Source organism: Schistocerca nitens, chromosome 8 (genome assembly GCF_023898315.1).
Source record: "Schistocerca nitens isolate TAMUIC-IGC-003100 chromosome 8, iqSchNite1.1, whole genome shotgun sequence".
In the NCBI taxonomy this organism is placed as follows: Eukaryota; Metazoa; Arthropoda; class Insecta; order Orthoptera; family Acrididae; genus Schistocerca; species Schistocerca nitens.
In genome coordinates this window covers 623,745,584-623,772,209 of record NC_064621.1, presented here as the reverse complement: position 1 = coordinate 623,772,209, position 26,626 = coordinate 623,745,584, and the positions used below count along the sequence as shown (strand labels likewise).

The window sequence follows — 26,626 nt, the reverse complement described above, 5'->3', positions numbered from 1 at the left end:
GCTTAGTGTATTCATCTCTTGGTCTCCCTCTACGATTTTTACCCTCCACGCTGCCCTCCAGTGCCAAATTGGTGATCTCTTGATGCCCCAGAACATGTCCTACCAACCGATCCCTTCTTCTAGTCAAGTTGTGCCACAAACTCCTCTTCTCCCCAATTCTATTCAATACCTCCTCATTGGTTATGTGATCTACCTATCTAATCTTCAGCATTCTTCTGTAGCACCACATTTCAAAAGCTTCTATTCTATTCTTGTCTAAACTATTTATCATCCATGTTTCACTTCCATACATGGCTACACTCCATACAAATACTTTCAGAAACGACTTCCTGACACTTAAATCTATACTCGATGTTAACAAATTTCTCTTCTTCAGAAACGCTTTCCTTGCCATTGCCAGTCTACATTTTATATCCTCTCTACTTCAACCATCATCAGTTATTTTGCTCCCCAAATAGCAAAACTCGTTTACTACTTTAATTGTCTCATTTCCTAATCTAATTCCCTCAGCATCACCCGACTTAATTCAACTACATTCCATTATCCTTGTTTCGCTTTTGTTGATGTTCATCTTATACCCTCCTTTCAAGACACTGTCCATTCCGTTCAACTGCTCTTCCAAGTCCTTTGCTGTCTCTGACAGAATTACAATGTCATCGGCGAACCTCAAAGTTTTTATTTCTTCTCCCTGGATTTTAATACCTACTCCGAATTTTTCTTTTGTTTCCTTTACTGCTTGTTCAATATACAGATTGAATAACTTGGGGGAGAGGCTACAACCCTGTCTCACTCCCTTCCCAACCACTGCTTCCCTTTCATGTCCCTCTGTAAATAGCCTTTCGCTCCCTGTATTTTACCCCTGCCACCTTTAGAATTTGGAAGAGAGTATTCCAGTCAACATTGTCAAAAGCTTTCTCTAAGTCTACAAATGCTAGAAATGTAGGTTAGCCTTTCCTTAATCTTTCTTCTAAGAAAAGTCGTAGGGTCAGTATTGCCTCACGTGTTCCAACATTTCTACAGAATCCAAACTGATCTTCCCCGAGGTCGGCTTCTACCTGTTTTTCCATTTGTCTGTAAAGAATTTGTGTTAGGATTTTGCAGCTGTGACTTATTAAACTGATAGTTTGGTAATTTTCACATCTGTCAGCACCTGCTTTCTTTGGGATTGGAATTATTATATTCTTCTTGAAGTCTGAGGGAATTTCGGCTGTGTCATACATCTTGCTCACCAGATGGTAGAGTTTTGTCAGGACTGGCTCTCCCAAGGCTGTCAGTAGTTCTAATGGAATGTTGTCTACTCCCGGAGCCATGTTTCGACTTAGGTCTTTCAGTGCTCTGTCAAACTCTTCACACAGTATCATATCTCCCATTTCATCTTCATCTACCTCCTCTTCCATTTCCATAATATTGTCCTCAAGAACATCGCTCCTGTATAGACCCTCTATATACTCCTTCCACCTTTCTGCTTTCCCTTCTTTGCTTAGAACTGGGTTTCCATCTGAGGTCCTGATATTCATACAAGTGGCTCTCTTTTCTCCAAAGGTCTCTTTAACTTTCCTGTAGGCAGTATCTATCTTACCCCTAGTGAGATAAGCCTCTACATCCTTACATTTGTCCTCTAGCCATCCCTGCTTAGCCATTTTGCACTTCCTGTCGATCTCATTTTTGAGACATTTGTATTCCTTTTTGCCTGCTTCACTTGCTGCATTTTTGTATTTTCTCCTTTCATCAATTAAATTCAGTATTTCTTCTGTTACCCAAGGTTTCCTACTAGCCCTCGTCTTTTTACTTACTTGATCCTCTGCTGCCTTCACTATTTCATCCCTCAAAGCTACCCATTCTTCTTCTACTGTATTTCTTTCCCACATTCCTGTCAATTGTTCCCTTAGGCTCTCCCTGAACCTCTGTACAACCTCTGGTTCTTTTAGTTTATCCAGGTACCATCTCCTTAAATTCCCACCTTTTTGTAGTTTCTTCAGTTTTAATCTACAGTTCATAACCAATAGATTGTGCTCAGAGTCCACATCTGCCCCTGGAAATGTCTTACAATTTAAGACCTGGTTTCTAAATCTCTGTCTTACCATTAAGTAATCTACCTGAAACCTTCTAGTATCTCCAGGGTTCTTCCATGTATACAACCTTCTTTCATGATTCTTGAACCAAGTGTTAGCTATGATTAAGTTATGCTCTGTGCAAAATTCTACCAGGTGGCTTCCTCTTTCATTTCTGGGCCCCAACCCATATTCACCTAATACGTTTCCTTCTCTTCCTTTTCCTACTGTCGAATTCCAGTCACCCATGACTATTAAATTTTCATCTCCCTTCACTACCTGAATAATTTCTTTTATCTCATCATACATTTCATCAATTTCTTCATCATCTGCAGAGCTAGTTGAAAATACGATAAAGATTAGAAAAAATAGTTAGTTTTGAGAGTGGAAAAATCGTAACAGGTGGTAAGAATCCACCATGGCACGTCACAGCATGTGGCACCAGCAAATACAAATTTATCATGAAGTCACTGGTAATTTTGGCACTGTTGTGTGTCAGGATCACAGCTGTTTACTAAGGTCTTCCTCAGAGGTGCTATATTCGAATCTGTTTGGCTAGCATCTCAGTTGTGGCACATAAACTCCAGAGGTCTTCGGGAAAACTCAGTGGGTGGCGGGGTGTGACAATGGCAATGGCCAGTGTCACCTGTTTCAATGAGTTTGACATCCCCTAAGTTGAGTCACCTGACACATCATCTGCTGATGATGTGTTAGCAAGAGATGCTGATAAGTCCAATGTTGCATATATTTTGTCAGCCACATTTGGCAATTTATTTGTAGGTTGATCGTGGTGCACTACCAATGCTACTTCCACTACTGATGGTAATTTCTGTTTTGAAATATGCAAAAACATATAGTCCGAAATTGTAATTGTGACTGTTGTACCTGGCAGGTCCTGCCAAAATTCTGAATGGGTTTTGTCAACCCTTTTTTTCCTTGATAAAGCATGTGCCTCAGCCTTTGGTCTGGTGATTTGGTGCAGCAAACAAGTAATTTACCTATAGCAGACTGATAGATGCACATAATGGTTTCTATTACATGTGTCAATGCTGCACACATCAATCCACTATTGCCAAGTGATTGCCTTTCCCTTATTGAACATGTTGTTCTATCCAGGAATTTCCATTATTGTTGAACATTAAATTGAGATTTCAAAATGAGATAAGCTTGACGATGTGGCGGATGCACACTAATGTCAAACACCAGTGCTGTCATCCGCTGATCTAAATTGCTATTAGCATAAATTGTTCATGATTATCAGTAACTTGTCGGTGTGCAAAAATATTTTCCATGACAAACGAATTTTTTGTTGTTCAGGCATAAAAGGTGGAATCATAGTACCACTTGAACTGACACATGGGCAGTTCATTGCTCTTGACTGTCTGTGGTCACAAAGTGGAAGAAGTCACGAGGATAGTCATCATTTTCATATCTGGCATCACATCATTCCTGGCATAGCAGAAAGAGCAAATGCACAGTGTTGTGCAGTCATCATTGTTACTTGCATTTGCTGAGCCAATGCAGAATTGTACACTGTTTCAGTATTCAGTTCTTGCACAGCAATATGTCCGGTTTTTGCATTGAAGGAAGGGACAGCACCAAACCCTGGATTTCAGTTTGAATTTCTTAAATCTCATAGTTGATGGCACACAAATGTGTGTGTGTCTTCTACTGATGTTACACTGTATGTAACTGTCCACAAAATAAACACTTGCATGTGTTTCTTTTTATTTTTTGCAATTCACAAACACATTCATAAATGAACATAAATAACTTGGCACTGAGAATAGCGTTAAAGGTAATATTCAAACTAGCGGTAACACACAACAGAGTCAGTTACTGGATCGATTATTTCTGCAACTTAACTCAGTCCTCATGTATGTAAGGAACAGTAAAAGTTAACAGATAGACATTCAACACAAGGAATCCATAAGAAAGGATAGCAAGAACTGTACATTAAATAAAAAGTCAGGCAACACAGCCCATTTAAATTATTAAGAAACTGGCCGGATGGCTGCGCATAATGTTAAAGATACTCATTCTAAATCTTATGTGTTTATGGATGGAGTTCTGTCAGTTTTCAATAGCTGTTTTACCATGAAACAATGAGTCAAAACATCATGTACTGTGGAAACGAAACTGTATGAAATGATTAGGACAAACAGAGGAGTAGGGCTGATTTCATAAGGCAGGAAATGCTGCACTATTTTAAGGAAAGAGATTAACTCTGCAATATCTGAAATTAGTAATTCAACTAAATTTCAGTCTATATGAACAATATGAAAAGAGAAATTGTGAAATAATTTAAAGAATGTGAACAAATACCTCCTCCTGCACTCCATCTACAATTTATCATAGCAAATAGAATCAATGAAGAAAATCCACATAGCAGATGTTTATATTAAACAGATCTTGACTTTTCCAGTACAAAAACACCTTGTTTTTTAAGTATTAGTAGTAGTAGTAGTAGTAGTAGTAGTAGTAGTAGTAGTAGTTGTTGTTGTTTTTGTTGTTGTTTGTATGTGAGTGTAAAAAGGAAAAGAACGAGGTAGGGAGACAGAAGCTCCAGAAACAATATTCCCGACACACACTAAGTCTGTCTTCATATTGATGAAGTGACAGGTACTGGACATTGTTTGTTACTTAATTTTTGTTTTTTTATTACTGTGATTTTATGTTTTTGATATTTTCTTTAACAGTTTTTCTGCCAGTAATTTAATTGTGCTGAACCTAAGACCACCTTAAATGTTTAAAATAAATTTTCTTTGTTACATTTTCTGCGTAATTTATATCTTGATTCATTCCACGTCCTAGATCACACACATGTCCAATATGATATCCTGCTAGACCAATTAGAAGCTGTTGGTATGGCGGGGAGTGGCGACAAAATGGTTTCAGTCATATCCCCTTAATAGGCAGTAGAAATTACCTCAGCAAACATTAAAAACCAAAGTATTGTTTGTTGTTGTTGTTGTTGTTGTTCTCTTCAGTCCTGAGACTGGTTTGATGCAGCTCTCCATGCTACTCTATCCTGTGCAAGCTTCATCATCTCCCAGTACTTACTGCAACCTACATCCTTCTGAATCTGCTTAGTGTATTCATCTCTTGGTCTCCCTCTACGATTTTTACCCTCCACACTGCCCTCCAATGCTAAATTTGTGATCCCTTGATGCCTCAGAACATGTCCTACCAACCGGTCCCTTCTTTTTGTCAAGTTGTGCCACAAACTCCTCTTCTCCCCAATTCTATTCAATACCTCCTCATTAGTTATGTGATCTACCCATCTAATCTTCAGCATTCTTCTGTAGCACCACATTTCGAAAGCTTCTATTCTCTTCTTGTCCAAACTATTTATTGTCTATGTTTCACTTCCATACATGGCTACACTCCATACAAACACTTTCAGAAACGACTTCCTGACTCTTTAATCTATACTCGATGTTAACAAATTTCTCTTCTTCAGAAACGCTTTCCTTGCCATTGCCAGTCTACATTTTATATCCTCTCTACTTCGACCATCATCAGTTATTTTGCTCCCCAAATAGCAAAACTCCTTTACTACTTTAAATGTCGCATTTCCTAATCTAATTCCCCAGCATCACCCGACTTAATTCGACTACATTCCATTATCCTCATTTTGCTTTTGTTGATGTTCATCTTATATCCTCCTTTCAAGACACTGTCCATTCCGTTCAACTTCTCTTCCAAGTCCTTTGCTGTCTCAGAATTACAATGTCATCGGCGAACCTCAAAGTTTTTATTTCTTCTCCCTGGATTTTAATACCTACTCCGAATTTTCTTTTGTTTCCTTTACTGCTTGCTCAATATACAGATTGAATAACATTGGGGAGAGGCTACAACCCTGTCTCACTCCCTTCCCAACCACTGCTTCCCTTTCATGCCCCTCGACTCTTATAACTGCCATCTGGTTTCTGTACAAATTGTAAATAGCCTTTCGCTCCCTGTATTTTACCCTTGCCACCTTCAGAATTTGAAAGAGAGTATTCCAGTCAACATTGTCAAAAGCTTTCTCTAAGTCTACAAATGCTAGAAATGTAGGTTTGCCTTTTCTTAATCTTTCTTCTAAGATAAGTTGTAAGGTTAGTATTGCCTCACGTGTTCCAACATTTCTACGGAATCCAAACTGATCTTCCCCGAGGTCCGCTTCTATCAGTTTTTCCATTCGTCTGTAAATAATTCACGTTAGTATTTTGCAGCTGTGACTTATTAAACTGATAGTTTGGTAATTTTCACATCTGTCAACACCTGCTTTCTTTGGGATTGGAATTACACTCCTGGAAATGGAAAAAAGAACACATTGACACCGGTGTGTCAGACCCACCATACTTGCTCCGGACACTGCGAGAGGCCTGTACAAGCAATGATCACACGCACGGCACAGCGGACACACCAGGAACCGCGGTGTTGGCCGTCGAATGGCGCTAGCTGCGCAGCATTTGTGCACCGCCGCCGTCAGTGTCAGCCAGTTTGCCGTGGCATACGGAGCTCCATCGCAGTCTTTAACACTGGTAGCATGCTGCGACAGCGTGGACGTGAACCGTATGTGCAGTTGACGGACTTTGAGCGAGGGCATATAGTGGGCATGCGGGAGGCCGGGTGGACGTACCGCCGAATTGCTCAACACGTGGGGCGTGAGGTCTCCACAGTACATCGATGTTGTCGCCAGTGGTCGGCGGAAGGTGCACGTGCCCGTCGACCTGTGACCGGACCGCAGCGACGCACGGATGCACGCCAAGACCGTAGGATCCTACGCAGTGCCGTAGGGGACCGCACCGCCACTTCCCAACAAATTAGGGACACTGTTGCTCCTGGGGTATCGGCGAGGACCATTCGCAACCGTCTCCATGAAGCTGGGCTACGGTCCCGCACACCGTTAGGCCGTCTTCCGCTCACGCCCCAACATCGTGCAGCCTGCCTCCAGTGGTGTCGCGACAGGCGTGAATGGAGGGACGAATGGAGACGTTTCGTCTTCGGCGATGAGAGTTGCTTCTGCCTTGGTGCCAATGATGGTTGTATGCGTGTTTGGCGCCATGCAGGTGAGCGCCACAATCAGGACTGCATACGACCGAGGCACACAGGGCCAACACCCGGCATCATGGTGTGGGGAGCGATCTCCTACACTGGCCGTACACCACTGGTGATCGTCGAGGGGACACTGAATAGTGCACGGTACATCCAAACCGTCATCGAACCCATCGTTGTACCATTCCTAGACCGGCAAGGGAACTTGCTGTTCCAACAGGACAATGCACGTCCGCATGTATCCCGTGCCACCCAACGTGCTCTAGAAGGTGTAAGTCAACTACCCTGCCAGCAAGATCTCCGGATCTGTCCCCCATTGAGCATGTTTGGGACTGGATGAAGCGTCGTGTCACGCGGTCTGCACGTCCAGCACGAACGCTGGTCCAACTGAGGCGCCAGGTGGAAATGGCATGGCAAGCCATTCCACAGGACTACATCCAGCATCTCTACGATCGTCTCCATGGGAGAATAGCAGCCTGCATTGCTGCGAAAGGTGGATATACACTGTACTAGTGCCGACATTGTGCATGCTCTGTTGCCTGTGTCTATGTGCCTGTGGTTCTGTCAGTGTGATCATGTGATGTATCTGACCCCAGGAATGTGTCAATAAAGTTTCCCCTTCCTGGGACAATGAATTCACAGTGTTCTTATTTCAATTTCCAGGAGTGTATTATATTCTTCTTGAAGTCTGAGGGTATTTCACCTGTCTCATACATCTTGCTCACCAGATGGAAGTTTTTTGTCAGGATTGGCTCTACCAAGGCCGTCAGTAGTTCCAATGGATTGTTGTCTACTCCCGGGGCCTTGTTTCGACTCAGGTCTTTCAGTGCTCTGTCAAACTCTTCACGCAGTATCATATCTCCCAGTTCATCTTCATCTACATCCTCTTCCATTTCCATAATATTGTCCTCCAGTACATCACCCTTGTATAGACCCTCTATATACTCCTTCCACCTATCTGCTTTCCCATCTTCGCTTAGAACTGGGTTTCCATCTGAGGTATTGATATTCATACAAGTGGTTCTCTTTTCTCCAAAGGTCTCTTTAATTTTCCTGTAGGCAGTATCTATCTTACCCCTAGTGAGATAAGCCTCTACATCCTTACATTTGGCCTCTAGCCATCCCTGCTTAGCCATTTTGCACTTCCTGTCAATCTCATTTTTGAGACATTTGTAGTCCTTTTTGCCTGCTTCACTTGCTGCATTTTTGTATTTTCTCCTTTCATCAATTAAATTCAGTATTTCGTCTGTTACCCAAGGTTTCCTACTAGCCCTCGTCCTTTTACCTACTTGATCCTCTGCTGCCTTCACTATTTCATCCCTCAAAGCTACCCATTCTTCTTCTACTGTATTTATTTCTCCCATTCCTGTCAATTGTTCCCTTATGCTCTCCCTGAACCTCTGCACAACCTCTGGTTTAGTCAGTTTATCCAGGTCCCATCTCCTTAAATTCCCACCTTTTTGCAGTTTCTTCAGTTTTAATCTACAGTTCATAACCAATAGATTGTGGTCAGAGTCCACATCTGCCCCTGGAAATGTGTTGCAATTTAAAACCTGGTTCCTAAATCTCTGTCTTACCATTATATAATCTATCTGATACCTTCTAGTATCTCCAGGATTCTTCCATGTGTACAACCTTCTTTTATGATTCTTGAACCAAGTGTTAGCTATGATTAAGTTATGCTCTGAGCAAAATTCTACCAGACGGCTTCCTCTTTCATTTCTCTCCCCCAATCCATATTCACCCACTATGTTTCCTTCTCTCCCTTTTCCTACTCTCGAATTCCAATCACCCATGACTATTAAATTTTCATCTCCCTTCACTACCTGAATAATTTCTTTTATCTCGTCATACATTTCTTCAATTTCTTCATCATCTGCAGAGCTAGTTGGCATATAAACTTGTACTACTGTAGTAGGCATGGGCTTTGTGTCTATCTTGGCCACAATAATGCGTTCACTATGCTGTTTGTAGTAGCTAACCCGCACTCCTATTTTTTTTATTCATTATTAAACCTACTCCTGCATTACCTCTATTTGATTTTGTATTTATAACCCTGTAATCACCTGACCAAAAGTCTTGTTCCTCCTGCCACCGAACTTCACTAATTCCCACTATATCTATCTTCAACCTATCCATTTCCCTTTTTAAATTTTCTAACCTACCTGCCCGATTAAGGGATCTGACATTCCACGCTGCGATCCTTAGAACGCCAGTTTTCTTTCTCCTGATAACGACGTCCTCTTTAGTAGTCCCCGCCCAGAGATCCGAATGGGGGACTATTTTACCTCTGGTATATTTTACCCAAGAGGACGCCATCATCATTTAACCATACAGTAAAGCTGCATGCCCTTGGGAAAAATTACGGCTGTAGTTTCCCCTTGCTTTCAGCCATTCACAGTACCAGCACAGCAAGGCCCTTTTGGTTAGTGTTGCAAGGCCAGATCAGTCAATCATCCAGACTGTTGCCCCTGCAGCTACTGAAAAGGCTGCTGCCCCTCTTCAGGAACCACACGTTTGTCTGGCCTCTCAACAGATACCCCTCCATTGTGGTTGCACCTACGGTACGGCCATCTGTATCGCTGAGGCACGGAAGCCTCCCCACCAACGGCAAGGTCCATGGTTCATGGGGGTAGGAAGTATTGTTTACAGATCTGATTTTAATACTGTATCAATTGGGGTACCACAGGGCAGTGTTCTGGGACCTCTTATTTTTTGTTTGTGGAAATGACAAAGATTCCAATCAGTGGTTTACACATAACCCTGCTTGCTGATGATACAAATGTTGCTGTAATGAAAATGGCGGACTGTTACATGCCATATAGAGGAGATGTTCAGTTGCAGACAGTCACAACATAGACACTGCTATACATGTTAGCTTTTGGCCAAAAGGCCTTCTTCTAAAACAGAAAATGTGCACATTCACACAAGCATAACTCACATGCACAACCAATGTGTCTGGCCACTGTGAGCAACTTTACCTGATGGTAGAAGCACTCTTGGATGGTGGGGCTAAGGAGGGGGCTGGGGCAAGGTGGAGAGGGATGGGGGGGGGGGAGGTGTAGTGCTGCTTGTGGGAGCATGCTGGGATGTATGGATAGGGGGGGGGGGGGAGCGCAGCAGAGGAGGAGAGAAGCAGAGGAAGGAAAAAGTGTGAGAGATTAGTGGGTTTGGTAGTGGAATAAAAGAATGTGTAGTGCTGGAGTGAGAGGAGGGAACAGTATTGGTGGGTGAAGGACAGGGACTGCCAAATGTTGAGGCCAAGGGGGTTTACAGGAATGTAGGATGTATTACAGGGAGAAGTGCCACCTATGAAATTCAAAAAATCTGGTGTTGTAGGAAGGATCCATATGACACAGGCTGTAAAGCAGTCATTAAAATGAAGAACGTTATGATGGGCAGCGTGCTCAGCAACTGGGTGGTCCAGCTGTCTCTTAGCCACAGTTCGTCAGTGGACAGACAGCTTGTTGGTACTGAATGAAGTAAGGCTATGAGAACAGGTTGTGAGTCATTCTTGGGTAGCTCAGTTGGTAGAGTGCTTGCCTGTGAAGCCAGAGGTCCCGAGTTTGAGTCTCAATCCAGCTCACAGTTTTAACCTTCAAGGAAGGTTCATCTTGTTGGTTCTCAAGCCCTCATAGAATGCAGCACATGGTTGCAGCATAGTTTGTAGATCATGTGGCTGCCTTCACAGAAGCTCTGCTTTTGATGGAACAGGTGATGCTTGTGACCTGACTGGATTTGTTGGTGGTGGGAGGAACGTATGGAACAGGTCTTGTATGTAGGTCTCTTACACATACATGAGCCATGAGACAGGGGGTTGGGACCGGGGGTGGAGTAGGGATAGCCAAGGATATTGCGAAGGTTTGGTGGGTGGTGGAGTACCACTGTGGAAGTGGTGAGAAGGATAGTGTATAGGGTAATCCTTACTTCAGGGCATGACAAGAAGTAGTTGAAACCCTGGCAGAGAATATGATTCAGTTGCTCCAGTCCTGGATGGCACTGAGTAACGAGGGTAGTGCTCCTTTCTGACTAGATGATGGGAATGAGGAAGGTTGTAGGTGACCGAAGTGGAAAAGCACAGGAGACCTGTTTCTGTGCAAGGTACTTCCCAGAACCCCATCTTGCCTCAACTTTCACTAATTCGTGTCCTTCACCCATCTATCCCCTTCCCTGGTCCCAATCCAGCAATTCACAGCCTTCTATTCCATCAGCGTACTCACTAGTGTCTCTCTTCTTTTCCCCTCCCCTACTTCTCCCCTCCTCCACTTCCCTTCCCCTCCCCCCTACCATGCCCGCTCCCCCACCCCCACCTCACCCCTACCCCTCCCCAGCCTCAAACCTCTTGAGTGCAGCTAATAGTCCTACCTTGTCCGTGCTTGCTCCCACAACCAACACTACACCCTTGACCACCCCTACACTGTTATCCATCCTCATCCCCACCCTAGCCACTTCCTTACTCCCACCACCCAGAATGCTTCTCCCACGAGGCACAGTTGCTCACAGTCTCGACCTAGTAGTCAGACACATTGGCCTTTTGTGTGTGTGTGTGTGTGTGTGTGTGTGTGTGTGTGTGTGTGTGTGTGTGTGTGTTTTACAAGAAGGTCTTTTGACCAAAACCTCACATGTGTAGCAATCTTTTTGTTGCGCCTGTCTGTGGCTCAACATCTCCTCTGTATAGTGAGTAACAATCTATCCTTTCCATAATATTGTCGTTATCCCATCCTGGTTTTCCGTTGCTTGGTTTAAATGTTGTTATAACTGATATAAACCATATATTGCCAAAATCAGTAACCAGAGTGTTGGAATATTTACAAAATTTGTTTTGAAATTGAGATGTTAACTAATTATACCCATTACAGAAAAACAGTCAGCTAATGACATAGACCTCAGAATGCAAAATAAAGAAATTGAGAGGATGGCTGTCACAAAATTTTTACGTGTCATTATCAATGAAATTTAGGCTGGACAGTGCACATCTTCTGAATCACTAACAGTTTAACCTCTCCTTGCTTTGTGTTACATGGAATTAGTGTTATGTGTAGTAGACAGTGTAGTAGAATTGTCTACTTTGCTTAAATCCATTCTGCCATTAGTTATGGTCTCACTGTCTGGGGTCATAATAAGAGAAACATAAAAACAATCTTCACTGTACAAAAATGAACCATTAGAATAACTATCAACAGTTCAAGGCTAACACCTTACAATCATTTACTTCAAGAGCTGAGTACAGGGCTATTACAAATGATTGAAGCGATTTCATAAATTCACTGTAGCTCCATTCATTGACATATGGTCACGACACACTACAGATACGTAGAAAAACTCATAAAGTTTTGTTCGGCTGAAGCCGCACTTCAGGTTTCTGCTGCCAGAGCGCTCGAGAGCGCAGTGAGACAAAATGGCGACAGGAGCTGAGAAAGCGTATGTCGTGCTTGAAATGCACTCACATCAGTCAGTCATAACAGTGCAACGACACTTTAGGACGAAGTTCAACAAAGATCCACCAACTGCTAACTCCATTCGGTGATGGTATGCGCAGTTTAAAGCTTCTGGATGCCTCTGGAAGGGGAAATCAACGGGTCGGCCTGCAGTGAGCGAAGAAACAGTTGAACGCGTGCGGGCAAGTTTCACGCGTAGCCCGCGGAAGTCGACGAATAAAGCAAGCAGGGAGCTAAACGTACCACAGCCGACGGTTTGGAAAATCTTACGGAAAAGGCTAAAGCAGAAGCCTTACCGTTTACAATTGCTACAAGCCCTGACACCCGATGACAAATTCAAACGCTTTGAATTTTCGGCGCGGTTGCAACAGCTCATGGAAGAGGATGCGTTCAGTGCGAAACTTGTTTTCAATGATGAAGCAACATTTTTTCTTAATGGTGAAGTGAACAGACACAATGTGCGAATCTGGGCGTTAGAGAATCCTCACACATTCATGCAGCAAATTCGCAATTCACCAAAAGTTAACGTGTTTTGTGCAATCTCACGGTTTAAAGATACGGCCCCTTTTTCTTCTGCGAAAAAAACGTTACAGGACACGTGTATCTGGACATGCTGGAAAATTGGCTCATGCCACAACTGGAGACCAACAGCGCCGACTTCATCTATCAACAGGATGGTGCTCCACCGCACTTCCATCATGATGTTCGGCATTTCTTGAACAGGAGATTGGAAAACCGATGGATCGGTCGTGGTGGAGATCATGATCAGCAATTCATGTCATGGCCTCCACACTCTCCCGACTTAACCCCATGCGATTTCTTTCTGTGGGGTTATGTGAAAGATTCAGTGTTTAAACCTCCTCTACCAAGAAACGTGCCAGAACTGCGAGCTCGCATCAACGATGCTTTCGAACTCATTGATGGGGACATGCTGCGCCGAGTGTGGGAGGAACTTGATTATTGGCTTGATGTCTGCCGAATCACTAAAGGGGCACATATCGAACATTTGTGAATGCCTAAAAAAACTTTTTGAGTTTTTGTATGTGTTTGCAAAGCATTGTGAAAATATCTCAAATAATAAAGTTATTGTAGAGCTGTGAAATCGCTTCAATAATAACCCTGTATTTTACCTTTACCATGACTCTGTATACAAAAAAGTGTAAACATAAAAAGGTACACTGACAATTTCAAAACTAACTCAGATTTTCATTCATATAATACAATAATGTGCAATGATATCCATATGAAAAGAGTAAACGAAGCTTTAGTTAAAAAAGAAACAAAGATTCAAAGTACTAGATTGTATAGCAAACTTCCAGCATAGATGAAAGAAATTAAAAAATTGCCTGCATTTAAGGAAGCAGTATTCAGATTTTTAATAAGTTCATACCATTTTTGTTTTGTGTATTGGTTTTCTGGTTACCACAGCTTTATTTATTGATTATCATTTATTATTTGCAATTCACTGTTGCTGTTTGAGTGTACATGTTGTCGTTTTGTTGTTTGGAGATAGTGAGTGGTGCTGTGGACGGTAAAAAATGGAGAGCCAAGTAGAGAAATCAGAACATTTCTGACATATTCATCTGTTTGAGTCCAGTAGAGGCGTGACAGCAGCTGAGGAAGCTAGAAACATTTGCGCCATGTATGGGGATAGTGCCATTGGCAGAGTATTGCAAGAAAATGGTTTTCTTGTGTTAAGAACAATTGTTTTGAAATTAGTGACTCAACACATTCAGGAAGACCTTTGAGGATTGATGTAGATCATTTAAACACATTAATCCACAATAAACCATGACAGAGTACTTGAGAACTGGCAGATTTGATGAACTGTGATCATTCCACCATTGTGTGACATTTTAGTGCAATGGGGAAGGTTGAAAAATCAGGTGTATGGGTACCAATGCTCTAAGCTAAAATCACAAAAATCAGTGAGTAGCCATATGTGCACCTCTGCTTGCTCATCATCAATTGGCTCATTTACAACACTGATCATTCCTGTCCTGTATTGTTACTGGTGTTGAGAAATTGTGTCTTTATGCTGACATAAGGATAAGAAAGGAGTGGTTGAGCCCAAACAAAGCGACAACTCCCCATACAATGACCTATGTGCATCCACAAATGATAATGTTATGCATGTGGTGGAGCAGCGACAGTGTGTGGTGTACTACAAATCGCTTTCCCAAGGTGTGCCCATCACTGCTGACAATTATTGTCAACAACTGAGGTTTCTTCCCAGCACAATCCAAGAACAATGACCAAAAAGATTGTGTGAAATGATGCTACTCCACCACAGCACCCACCCACGTTCTGCTAAAGTGACAAAAAACAGTGTACAGGAGTTGGCTTGGGAAGTCATTCTTCACCTACCTTATTCACCAGGTCTTGTGCCCTCAGATTTTCACCTTTTCTGCTCTCAGCTGAACAACCTTTAAGGACTTCCTCTCTGGATGAAAATGCGCTCCAAACATGGCTCAGTGATTTCTTCGTTTCAGAACCACGTGATTTCTACAGTTGTGGAACTGAAAAGTTGCCCAAGCATTGACAGACTGTTGTAAATAGTGAAGGAGTGTATATTATGGATGGCTCAAGTCTCTGTTATGTGTGTCTGTTGTGTTCATTATGGAAAAATGCTATGAACTTATGCACCAACCTAATACCATGCATTTGTACGTAAATGTCAACTATGTATTCCATGTAAAATATCTTTCATTATTTTTGTAATGAACTGAGTTGTATATGCAATTTTTAATGTGGTATGTATAATGCTATGTATTTATCTGATGAAATCCACCCAATGTAGATTGTCTGTGAATGAGTAAACTACTACTACTACTACTACTACTACTACTACAACTGGATCGATGGAATACAAGGATGGTCCCATAAGTACATGGTCTGACAGCGAGATGGCAGCTATTGTTGAAAAATACTTCTGGATTAGAAAGCATATGATCTATTCTACTTTTTGGAGTGCCTGCTCCTTCGTTGATAACAGTAAAATATTGGGTAGCTGAGTTTAAGTGAGGCTATATGAGCTGCCAAGACGAGCATCGCAGTGGTCAACCAAATGAGGTGAAGAGTCCAGAAATGGTGAAGAAAACCCACAAAGCGGTACTGAATTATCATCAGCTGAAAGTGCGCAACCCAGCAGACATAGTAGGCATTTCAAAAAGTGTGGTACATTGCATATTATCTGAGAATTTGGCATGGGAAAACTATGTGCAAGGTTTTTGCTGCGTTTGCTGACACTTGAGGAAAAACAGTGTCATGAAGATGTTTCAGTTGAGTTTTTGGAGACATTTCACAGCAATAAAGCTGATTTTTTGCACTGTTTCATAGCCATGGATGAAACATGGGTCCACCACTTTACTCCCAAGACAAAAGAACAATCAAAACAATGGACACAGATTGGAGAACTGACTCCAAAAAAGGCAAAGACCATTTCATCTGCAGGGAAGGTCATGGTGTCAGTTTTTTGGGATGCGCGTGGGATAATTTTCATTGACTACATTCAAAAAGGAAAAACTATCAATGGCGAGTATTATGTGAACTTATTGCAATGTTTGGGTGAAGAAATCAAGCAAAAACAGCTGCATTTGGCCAAGAAGAAAGTGTTGTTTCTTCAGGACAATGTACCAATTCACAAGTCCGTTATTGCAATGGCCAAAATTTATGAATCAAAGTTTGAATTGCTACCTCATGCACCTATTTGCTTGATTTAGCCCTCTCAGATTATTTTCTGTTCCCAAACTTGAAAAAATGGCTCAGTGGTCGAAGATTTTCAACAAACAAAGACGTGATGTTGGCTGTTAATGGCTATTTTGAGGAATTAGACAGTTCTGATTATAAAAACGGTATCGAACTTATTGAACCTCGCTGGGAAAAGTTTATAGAGCTGAAAGTAGATTATGTTGAAAAATAAATACATTTTTTCCAAAATTTTGTATTTTCTTTTTTGGATTGGGTACTTATGGGACCACACTCATATGCACGTAAATAAAAGAGGCAGTTACTGGTGTTTCATATATTAATAAATTTGAATTTCATAACAAACAAAAATGTAATCCATGTGAATCTTTGCAGTGTCTGTGTCAGTGAAATCAATGGGTAAATAGAAAAATACTGTTAATATTTGATCTGCTTGATTATATTATGGCAGTTGCATCTCACTGGAAGGAATCGTTAGGTGTAAGAAAACTTCTAATGTAGAAGTTATTCAGGATAGTTCATACAAGCCAGCTATTCTGATTTGGTTTTTCATTTTTTCTCAAAACATTCTGGGCAGATGATATTGTATTGGTACCTACCAGTAAGCCAAAGATGACACTTCCCAGTCCTTATCTATTATTATTAGCCCCTGCAGATTGAAGTAAATTATTATACTGCATGACTGTTGCTTATTTTTTGTTGATGTTTATGTTTTGTCATTTTATGAACAATGTTCTGATTTTTACATGTTTCATTTTTCTGTTGCAGCAAAGATAGTTCAAATAATTTTTGGTCACTATGGTGTAGTTACGTGTCTCTCACGCTCTGAGTGCAATATTACATCAGACTGCTATATAGCATCAGGCTCAGCTGACTGCACAGTATTGCTATGGCACTGGAATGCACGAACACAAACCATTGTTGGGGAAGGCGAAGCACCTACGCCACGTGCCACTCTCACAGGCCACGAGCAGCCCGTCACCAGTGTCGTGATTTCTGCCGAGCTTGGACTTGTAGTATCAGGTTCAACAAGTGAGTACAGGTGTCAGTGCAAGTTTTATCATTAACAGATCCAAACAATTAGTAGAATGAAATGTATTTGGCAAAGTTTCCACAACTTGTTCGGTATTTAAATGGATTTGTGTATTTAATATGTTACTGTACTTCCAGGCGGTGTCTTTTATTCAAGATTCCTCTCTGTAACTAAAAAGCTCAAGTGCTTTTCACTGAGAAATTTATATCATTGTGTTGATCTTCACATGGGTTTGAAGTAAACTGTGCTTATTTTCACATGATACTATCATATAGCATAATCTTCTGGAGCAATTCAGTGAAGGTCAAAAACAAACTTATTTTACAGAATGACGCAGTTAGAATATTGCACATGGCTGGTAGAGTGGGTCATAACAAGCATATTTCACATAGCAGCCCATGTTACATCCCTTAGCATACAGTGCTAGGTGTTGTTGAACAGCATTGCACACTGCCAAGAGGGTAGGCACACAACATGCCATCATGGCAGCAGGTCTGCAGGGCAACATTTTCAATGTATTTGTGGCATCAAGATAAATGAGAAGTCGAGGTGATGTTACTTTTATATACTCTTTATCTGAAAACAGTTACAAGAAGTGCTCAAAATTATCCGTCCTGCTTGAATGCACACCATGCAATGATGCTGGAGTGACTGTCACCCACTTTCAAACACTCCTGGCATAGTGGAAATTGCATCAGAGGCTGCCATAATGCACACTATCAGCTCTTCATCAGTCCAATGTGTGTTTCATAGACAACAGATTTAATGTGGCCCCAGAAGAAAAAATCAATGAGTATCAAGTCAGGGGAACGTGCAGACGATGCCACCAGCCCACTGCACCCTATCCAGTTCTCAACAAAGGTTTCACATGAATGCATTCACATTGCATGTGCAAAGTGCACAGGTGCACTATCGTGTTGGTACCACATTAACTGTTGCATGTTGAGTGGAACATGATCCAACAGCTCTTGCAGAGTTTCTTGTAAAAAGATTAAGTATTTATTAGTATTAGTTGAAAACAGTCTTGGTTGCAATTTTAGGTTTTTTATTTATCAATTACATGTTTCACCTTATTTAGGCATCTTCAGGCTGCTCTTAATTTGGTATTTCTTAGGACGATCCATTAGACAGTGTAGCTAAAGGGCATACTGTTTGATGGATCGTCCTTAGAAATACCAAATTAAGATCAGCCTGAAGATGCGTAAATAAAAAACGTGTAGTTGATAAATAAAAAAACTAAAATTGCAACCGAGACTGTTTTCAACCAATACTATTAAACACTGATGGATTGGAAGAATTTCCAGATTAAGTATTTGTTTGTGTTCAGTCACTGATGGGACGTATAGATTGACCAGATTACCACCTACCAAGCCGGCTCAAATGTTGGCACTGAAGTGATCTTGATGACCATGAATAAAGGCAGTGTGTGGATTTTCCCATGTCTGCACTTCTTGATTGTGCCTGTTGAACATACCTTCTCAGCAGAATTCAATTTGACGTGGAGAATAATTTGGGTTAAGGGGGTTGACCTTCTGGAGGCGTCAGGAGTAAAAATCATCTTCCTGCCATATACGCCGAATTGTGGAGTGGCTTCCACCCATTTCCTCTGCAACATGTGCCTTTACGAGAACGTGCCATTGTAAGACGTACCTCAAGTGATCCAGTCCCTCATAGTGGCCTGTGGACGGCAGTTACCGTGTGTGGATGTGGCACTCAACAACTTGTAAACTGCTGAATGTACAAATGTTGGGCAGCGTGAGCATTTCCATCCACCAGCCTGTAAGCACAGTGCATGTCTGCCCTTTCCTCCCCAGAATGGCATTTCATTTCCTGTCCAATACATACAGTAACAAACACAAGAGTGTCCCCATCTGATGACAAACTGATGCAGGGTGAACCATACTCCACAGTGTGCACAAGTGCTGCCCTCTATGTAACACCTATCAGACGGACATTTCCACAGCCAAAAGCAATGCATTCACGTCCCACTGAGAGCTGGAAAACCCGTAGTGTTGTCCTGCCTGAAATATCTGCAACTATGTCGATTACAGCGTTTGCAAATAAAGGTCATAAAACTTCAACCTGACGTCTCTTTTACCGTGATGTCACAAATACTTGCCTACACTATTGGAGGTGCACGATGCTGTTCAATGACGCCTAGCGCTGTATGCTAAGGGGTTCAGACACGGGTTGCTATGTAAAATAGGTTTGTCGTGACCCACTCTACCGACCGTCTCGTTTCCTACATTCATTTCAGATAAACCCTATATATTTTCTAGCGCAAATGTCTATAACAGATTACCAGTGGACAACAGGCAGCAAATTAAAAATTTCCAGATGTTCAAAAAATGAAATAAATGATTACCTTATTTTTCACCCCTTCCACAATTTATGAGGATGTATGCTTTTGGGGATGTGAATTCATCTTGATTGTGATGTCTGTGTTAAACGTATCGTGACTTTAGAGGCAGCTCACAGCATCCTGGCTAGAGCTATAAATGCACTGTTTAAAGCATTATGTAGCAACTTTGGCAGCATGGCTTAAGAGAGGGAGCAGTAGCATTTGTCAGAGGAGCTGCTCTGCTCCATACAAAACATACACATAAATAAAGGAATCTGGGATTAATTATCAGTGAGAGTAGATTATCATGTTTCAGTTTGTTGTTAGTACAGTTTACAGGAAGAGGCTGCAGTGGTTGCTTCTGCCTTCTGTAGTGAAATACTTTCAAAAAAAAAAAGCCACCCAGATATCCCTATGGTTTGATAAGATTTCAAAGTGGTGCAAAGATTTGCAACTAGCTTTAAATGTTCATAAATGTAAAATCGTGTTTTGTAACCCTCGTTGCCAGTTTTTGTAAAGGCCTCATCGCTACTGCTGTGGGGGCCAAGTTGCCACTGTTGCTACAGTATGCCAGGTGAGTGAGTTCGTGAAATGGCTTCTGGTGCAGTACACCATTAAGACAATTTCTCCGTGCCACTATTAACAGGACAGGCGAACAAAGGTTCTACGACACTCCAACAAATGAGTTAAAAGGTTTACTTATCTTTGTGACTAGTTGAATATTGAAGTCTTGCAACACTTCTTGTAATATAACACAAAAAAAACCTTCAGTGGCTAAGTGCAAGTAATCATAGGTAAACCTAACAGTTTGTAGCAAATGTAATTACTACAATTGTCTGTTCACTTGAAGAGTTCACTACACAACGTTCCCTGTCTAAGCCAGCCCTGGACGATGATCTATAACCTATTGGGCGAGAGCTGCTCTTCTATCTTATGAGTAGGCTTCTGTCCGTTGTCATCCGGTCATTGGTGGATTGTACTCGACTGGCAATTGGCCGAGACAGAGTCGATATCTTCATCGTCAGTGCCACCCTTGCCACCGGTGGAACTCATTTGAGTCTCTGTGGCACTCTCTCCAGCTTGCATCTTTGCATCTGTTGTGCTTTTGCCACAGTCTTTGTCTTGTTCTGACGACACTGCATCATGCATTAAAAAAAAAAAAAAAAAAAAAAAAATCCATAGTGCCCCTGACTACAATATCAATGATTCACAATTGGAATCTGTGAATCGTGCAAATACCTGGACATGAAGTGGCTCAGTCATAGGTAAAGCAGATGGCAAACTTAAGTTTGTTGGTTGGATTATAGAGAAAGTTGTTAGTCTACAAAGGATACTGGTTGCAAATCACTTGTGGGACCCACACTGGAATATTTCTCAAGTGTGTGGGACTTGTACCAGGTATGTCTAAGGGGATAAAGAGAAGGGCAGCATGCATGGTTACAGATTTGTTTGACGCGTGTGAGAGTGTCACAGAAATGCTAAAGAAGCTGAACTGGGAGACACTTGAAGATAGGCACTAACTGCTCAGTGAAAACCTGCTTACAAAGTTCCAAGAATTAGCTTTAAATAGTCAGTCTAGGAATATACTAAAACTCCCTACGAATCGCACACATTTAAACAGTCATTCTTCCACCACTGCTTACGTGAGTGCAATGGGTAGAAGCCCTAATAACTGATACAATGAGAAGGATGGTTTGCATTGCATTTCACAATGTTTTGCAGGGTATGGATGTAGATGTAGAGATGTGGATGGCTTGTACGACACAACTCATTCACATCTATGAATGCTTATATTGGTGGTGGAATTTATGGAAAAATATGTCACTGAATGGAAAGAAATGTAGAAATTTGACTGTAAAGGTAATGTACAGTTGGGCAATGAAATACTGTTACTAATCCGATTATAATGTGTACATTTTAACTTGAGTTAAAATGTTTAAAATTTCCTTCAGGTTGAGATGATGTTACAGAATTTTGTGTCCTGATTTTAAGTAGTTGTGTGTTTGTCTAAGCTTTCTGTTATTAAATCATTGCTGTATAAATTTTAGGTGTTCAATTTTGTATAAGAAAATTACATCTAATGACTGTTTTCTTTCATGCTTAAACTTACTTGTAGCATATATAAATTCATGTATTTTGTAAATATAAGAAATCAGTCTTTGTTTATCATTGTGGTTTTCTTCAAATGTATATTGTATCATTTTCAAACAATGGAAAATCCAGGATGGAATAGTAACAATATTATGAAAAGGGTAGATTGCTACTCACCATATAGTGGGGATGTTGTGTAGCAGACAGGCACAGCAAAGTCATTACTAAACACAAAAGCTTTTGGCCAGAAGGTCTTCTTCTGAAATAGACAACACACATGACCACTGTCTGTGGTTGCTGAGGCTAGACTGTGAGTAACAGCACGTGATGAGAGAAGCAGTCACACACACAAGCTAGGACACCTCATGCATACATGACCACTAACTCCAGGGTCTCGGGCCAGAATATTGTATTGTTTTGTCAGAATTAATTGTCATTTGTTGAAGCATAACATGTAATGTCCATTTTTTTTCCTTAAGTAAAAATTAGCCATTGAATTACTGTTCAGTTTGGCAACCATAAGATTCAGTGACGTAGACAGTAGTTTAATTTTTCATTGAATAAACTAAAGGTGTGTTTCATTGTGTGCTTTTTTTCCTTATCAGATGGACCTGTTCTTGTTCATACAACATTTGGAGATCTTCTAAGGTCTTTGGACCCTCCTTCAGGATTCCAGTCTCCAGAGAACATAGCTATGTCTCGAGAGGGTGTTATAGTTGTCAACTACGAACGTGGACACATAGCTGCATTTACAATAAATGGAAAGAGACTTCGTCATGAATCACATAATGACAACCTACAGGTAATATTGATTTGTATTCCAAGTTGTATATCTTTTGTTCACCTTTATTTTTCTGTTGCCACTGTTTGTCATAACTGCCTTAACTTTACTGGGTTTACCTATATTTACTTGTTAATCACTACAGAATCTTAATAGTGCTTTGTTTTATCATCATATGTAAAAATAAATTTATGGATCTAGTGTAATACAGTATGTGCATCATTAACAAAACAACATTGTATCTGTTCTTGAAATTACTTTATTTAAGGACGCCTTGATTTAAGTCTTCATTTTTCATTGTTTCTTCCTTGCTTTTACATGATAGCATAGTTACTGAGCATACTGTTTTCAGTGTCTGCTTCTGAGCCGTGATGGAGAGTACCTCATGACAGGAGGAGACAAAGGAATTGTGGAAGTGTGGCGCACATTCAATTTGGCCCTCCTGTACGCATTCCCAGCATGTGATAGCAGCGTTCGCTCCATAGCTCTTTCGCATGATCAGAAGTAAGTATACTCATTTTTCAGTTATACATACACATTTATTATCTCTTGGCTCTCCCGTGTACCATTTCAGCAATGAGTGCTATCAGTTACATGACTAGCTTTAAAAAAAATTAACATTTTTATAGTGCCTGTCTCAATCAACCATTCAGATGTGTATTTATAAACAGTTTATTTATATCCTGAGCAGGAAGAATGATGAATCTAATAAATACGATTTTTCACCATAGGTTCTTATTGGCTGGCCTTGCAACTGGATCCATAGTGGTGTTTCATATTGATTTTAATAGATGGCATCACGAATTCCAGCAGAGATACTGAAAGGAACCTTTGTATTGTGCTCATTTGCTTCTGAAAATGTGGTGTTCCACATTTAGCTGAAAAGCCTGTGGAAATGAAATTCTACTTCATTTGTTGTTATATGGTGCAAAATGCATAAATTTGTTGAATGGTTAAGATAGAAATATTTTTGAAATGTGTGATGCATGGAATCTATAAAAGTATTCCCAATGGTGTGCTTCAGACAGTTCATCCAGTGATCTATTTGTATCACAGGGATAATTTTGCAAGAATTTTTATATAATGATTTTGTAGCAACATGTCAGTTCTGTTAGAATGTTTACACCAATTTATGTGTGTTCAGTATGGAAACTATGTGTATTATAAACTTTGCATCTGAGATGGAAATGTGTGTGTAGGTGCATATTGGTTTCGTCACAAGGGAATTTACCTTCCTGTTATATGACATGTTGTCAGTCATTTTACATTTTCAAGGTAATATAAACAGAGAAGATACTATTTTCATTTACAGTTGAGTTCCTAAGCATTATATATTTTGAATTTGAATTGGAGTTGCAGTATAATGTTCACTAAGGCATGGCAAAACCATATACAGAAAAAAATATTCTCTGGAACATGTACAAAAGTATTATATTCTGTTTCACATTCTGTTGAGAGCAACATTAACTGTAAAAAGAAAAGAAAAAGTGAAAAAAAGAAAAAAATGCTGAGTTATAAGATGTAGTGTTTGTGAAGCAAGTAGAATGTGCGGTAGTGTATTGACACAAAAATTCAATTTTTGCCAGTTTCTGATCATGTGTCATTATTTGCTAAGAAACTGGGGAATAATAAAGCCATACCGATGAAGAGAAATGTAACAATAAATTTATTTTAGGTAATTTGAAATTTTTAATACATTTCTGTGAAGCTTTGGCTTTAAATATGTGTTTACACATGAAGTGAACCATTCATTGTGTTTAAAGGAAGGCAATTACATTTGCGAATGCTGAGACATTGCTGTTTGATTGTGATTATATTATGCTTGAAATTGGACTGTACAAATATTAGCTAATGCAGCTTTGTCCAATGTTTCATATAAAATATTGTGATACAGAACATTGACAGAATCGAGTATTTTATTGTCTGTACATTCCAAGTGCTGTGATTATTTTCTTTACTCTTAGCTAAGGAAGAGAAACTGTGCTACAGCGGTTACATGTCATAGCAACTATGTAAATCTGTACATATTTCAAATTTTGCAAGTACTTAAATGATGTCACACCGTAGAAATAAGTGAATTCAATTACTAAGTTAACTTGAATGCGTTTTCAGTTTGTTAAACAGGGGAGAACATGTTTTAAAGATTCTGAAACACTTTTTTTAAATTTATTAGTGATATGATAGAGATATTGTGGCACAATAATTTCTGGGATGGAACTGTTGGTAAATACTACTCTGAGTACTGTACTTAAGACCACATCACCTTGAGTTACGACTAGCTTTATTTTTACACCTTTTCTCTCTCCAAAGTGTGGTTTTTTTTCTTTTTCACCATTCCTCAACTGTGTTTTCAGTTGTCATTCTGAAAGTATTCTGCCATTAAATTTGCTTTTCTAATGTGTTCACATCTTGGTGGTTGGATTGATATTTCAATTGTGGTTATGGGGTTTGTGCACCAGTGGTTTTAGAATAAAAAATGTAGTTGTAGTGTACTAAACACTAGTAGTGTGAATTCCATTTTTAGGAAAACAACAGCTGCCAAATTTTGTATCTCTTCCCAGATTCTTGGAAGAAATCTTGTTGTATTGTTCTACATAACTAACTGCCTCTGCTTTTCAAAGTTCAGAAAGAAAAACCTTTGCAAAGAAATTCATTGTTCCCATGTTGTTATTAATTTTAAAGTATTTGAAACAGTACTTAATTGTATTTTGTACATTGTAATGTGTTGTGAGAAGTCAACTAAAATATGTACTTAATTTAAAAATTAGTTTCTTTAGTTTGTTGTAGATGCAGTAGAAAATTTTATGAAATTGTAAAAACTTTCACAGTGAGTATAATTTGGTATTAGGTTTGGTGAGTGGACAGTGTGTTTGTTATATGATTTATAATGATAAAATGTAGCAAGACTAAATTCTTTGCCCTAGCAAGCAACTAAACAATGAGAAAAGAGATGGAGACATCTTAATTTAAAAACAACACACTTCTTTACTCTCCAGATCTAATAAGGCATTTGCTCAGTAACTTGATATAAATGAATAAAATATGATTCAAATATGTTGCTCGAGTTTATTGTTTCCAGTATAACAAACACAGTGTTTTTGTGTGTACAAGGGAATATGGAAAATTCTACTTAAATGCGGGTATTGCAGCAGCCAAAAAAATTATGGTTGTTTTTCCATTAACACTTTGGCAGTTCTAAGATTTGATTCCCATTTTTCCATTGGCAGATTTATTCATTTCTGAAAGCTAAAACACATGTCTAGCTTAACAGCACTTTTCAACAATTTTTGACATCTTTACAGATAATATTTTTTTCACGAAGTTTGTATTTAGATCTCGCCCTTGAACATAAAATAAATTGTTTGCCAAACCAAATCAGTCTAGTTTAATATATGACCAATTTATTTTGGTAAGTTTTGTGATTGTTATACCTTAAACTCACAATAGTGGTTAACTGCCACACAACAAAATGAAGAATTCTAGTGGAGAACAAGTTTCATTGTAGATAACTTCTCTATGGCAGATACTAGAAGAATATTTTCTGTTCCTAGGAGAGAATAACAGATAACATACTTCAAACATTCTTCAAACATTGGCCTCAAACAGATGAAAGGTATTAAGGAACATCTAACGTATCATTTAAATTAGGCTATACAGTGGTCACACACTGTTGAATAATGCTCTTGTACTATTTATATTTTAATAAGCCGAAAGAGGACAGCATTTATCCTAGCTGTACTGAATATCAAAGACTTGCAATGTGATGAAGAAATCGCCAGAACTAATAAATTTTAGTATTTCTTGTACAGGTACAGACTGCAGAAGCTCCCACAATTCAGTGGTAAGATTAGACTTGTCAGTAACTCTCTAAATTCAGAGACCCTGTCACATCACATTTTCAGTGTACAAACAAGTATCCAATGATGTGCCCATGTTTTTTGACACACATTGTTAAAACCCCTCACAGTAATAGTCCTACAATAGGCTGTTGAAGTAAATGAGACCTAATACTGGTTGAAGGGCTCTTTAATGTTCTTGGTCTTCTTGGCAGGTATGTATATGACCTGGAAAGGATAATGCAGGAAGTAATAATGACGTTATTATGGAAAGGATAGATTGATATTCGTTATATAGCAGAGG

General features: G+C 40.0%; 1 protein-coding gene across 1 annotated transcript in view; it reads left to right on the top strand.

Annotated features, from left to right (window-relative positions):
• The window catches only part of LOC126198569 (neurobeachin), a 1,606,419-nt gene extending 1,580,877 nt beyond the window's left edge, over positions 1–25,542 (top strand). Inside the window, exons 49-52 of the mRNA XM_049935000.1 lie at positions 17,009–17,272; positions 22,311–22,507; positions 22,839–22,990; positions 23,218–25,542. Of these exons, the coding sequence (XP_049790957.1) occupies positions 17,009–17,272; positions 22,311–22,507; positions 22,839–22,990; positions 23,218–23,308 (704 nt within the window). The 3' untranslated portion in view covers positions 23,309–25,542. The remainder of the gene's footprint in view (positions 1–17,008; positions 17,273–22,310; positions 22,508–22,838; positions 22,991–23,217) is intronic.
• The last annotated feature ends 1,084 nt before the right edge of the window (positions 25,543–26,626 follow it).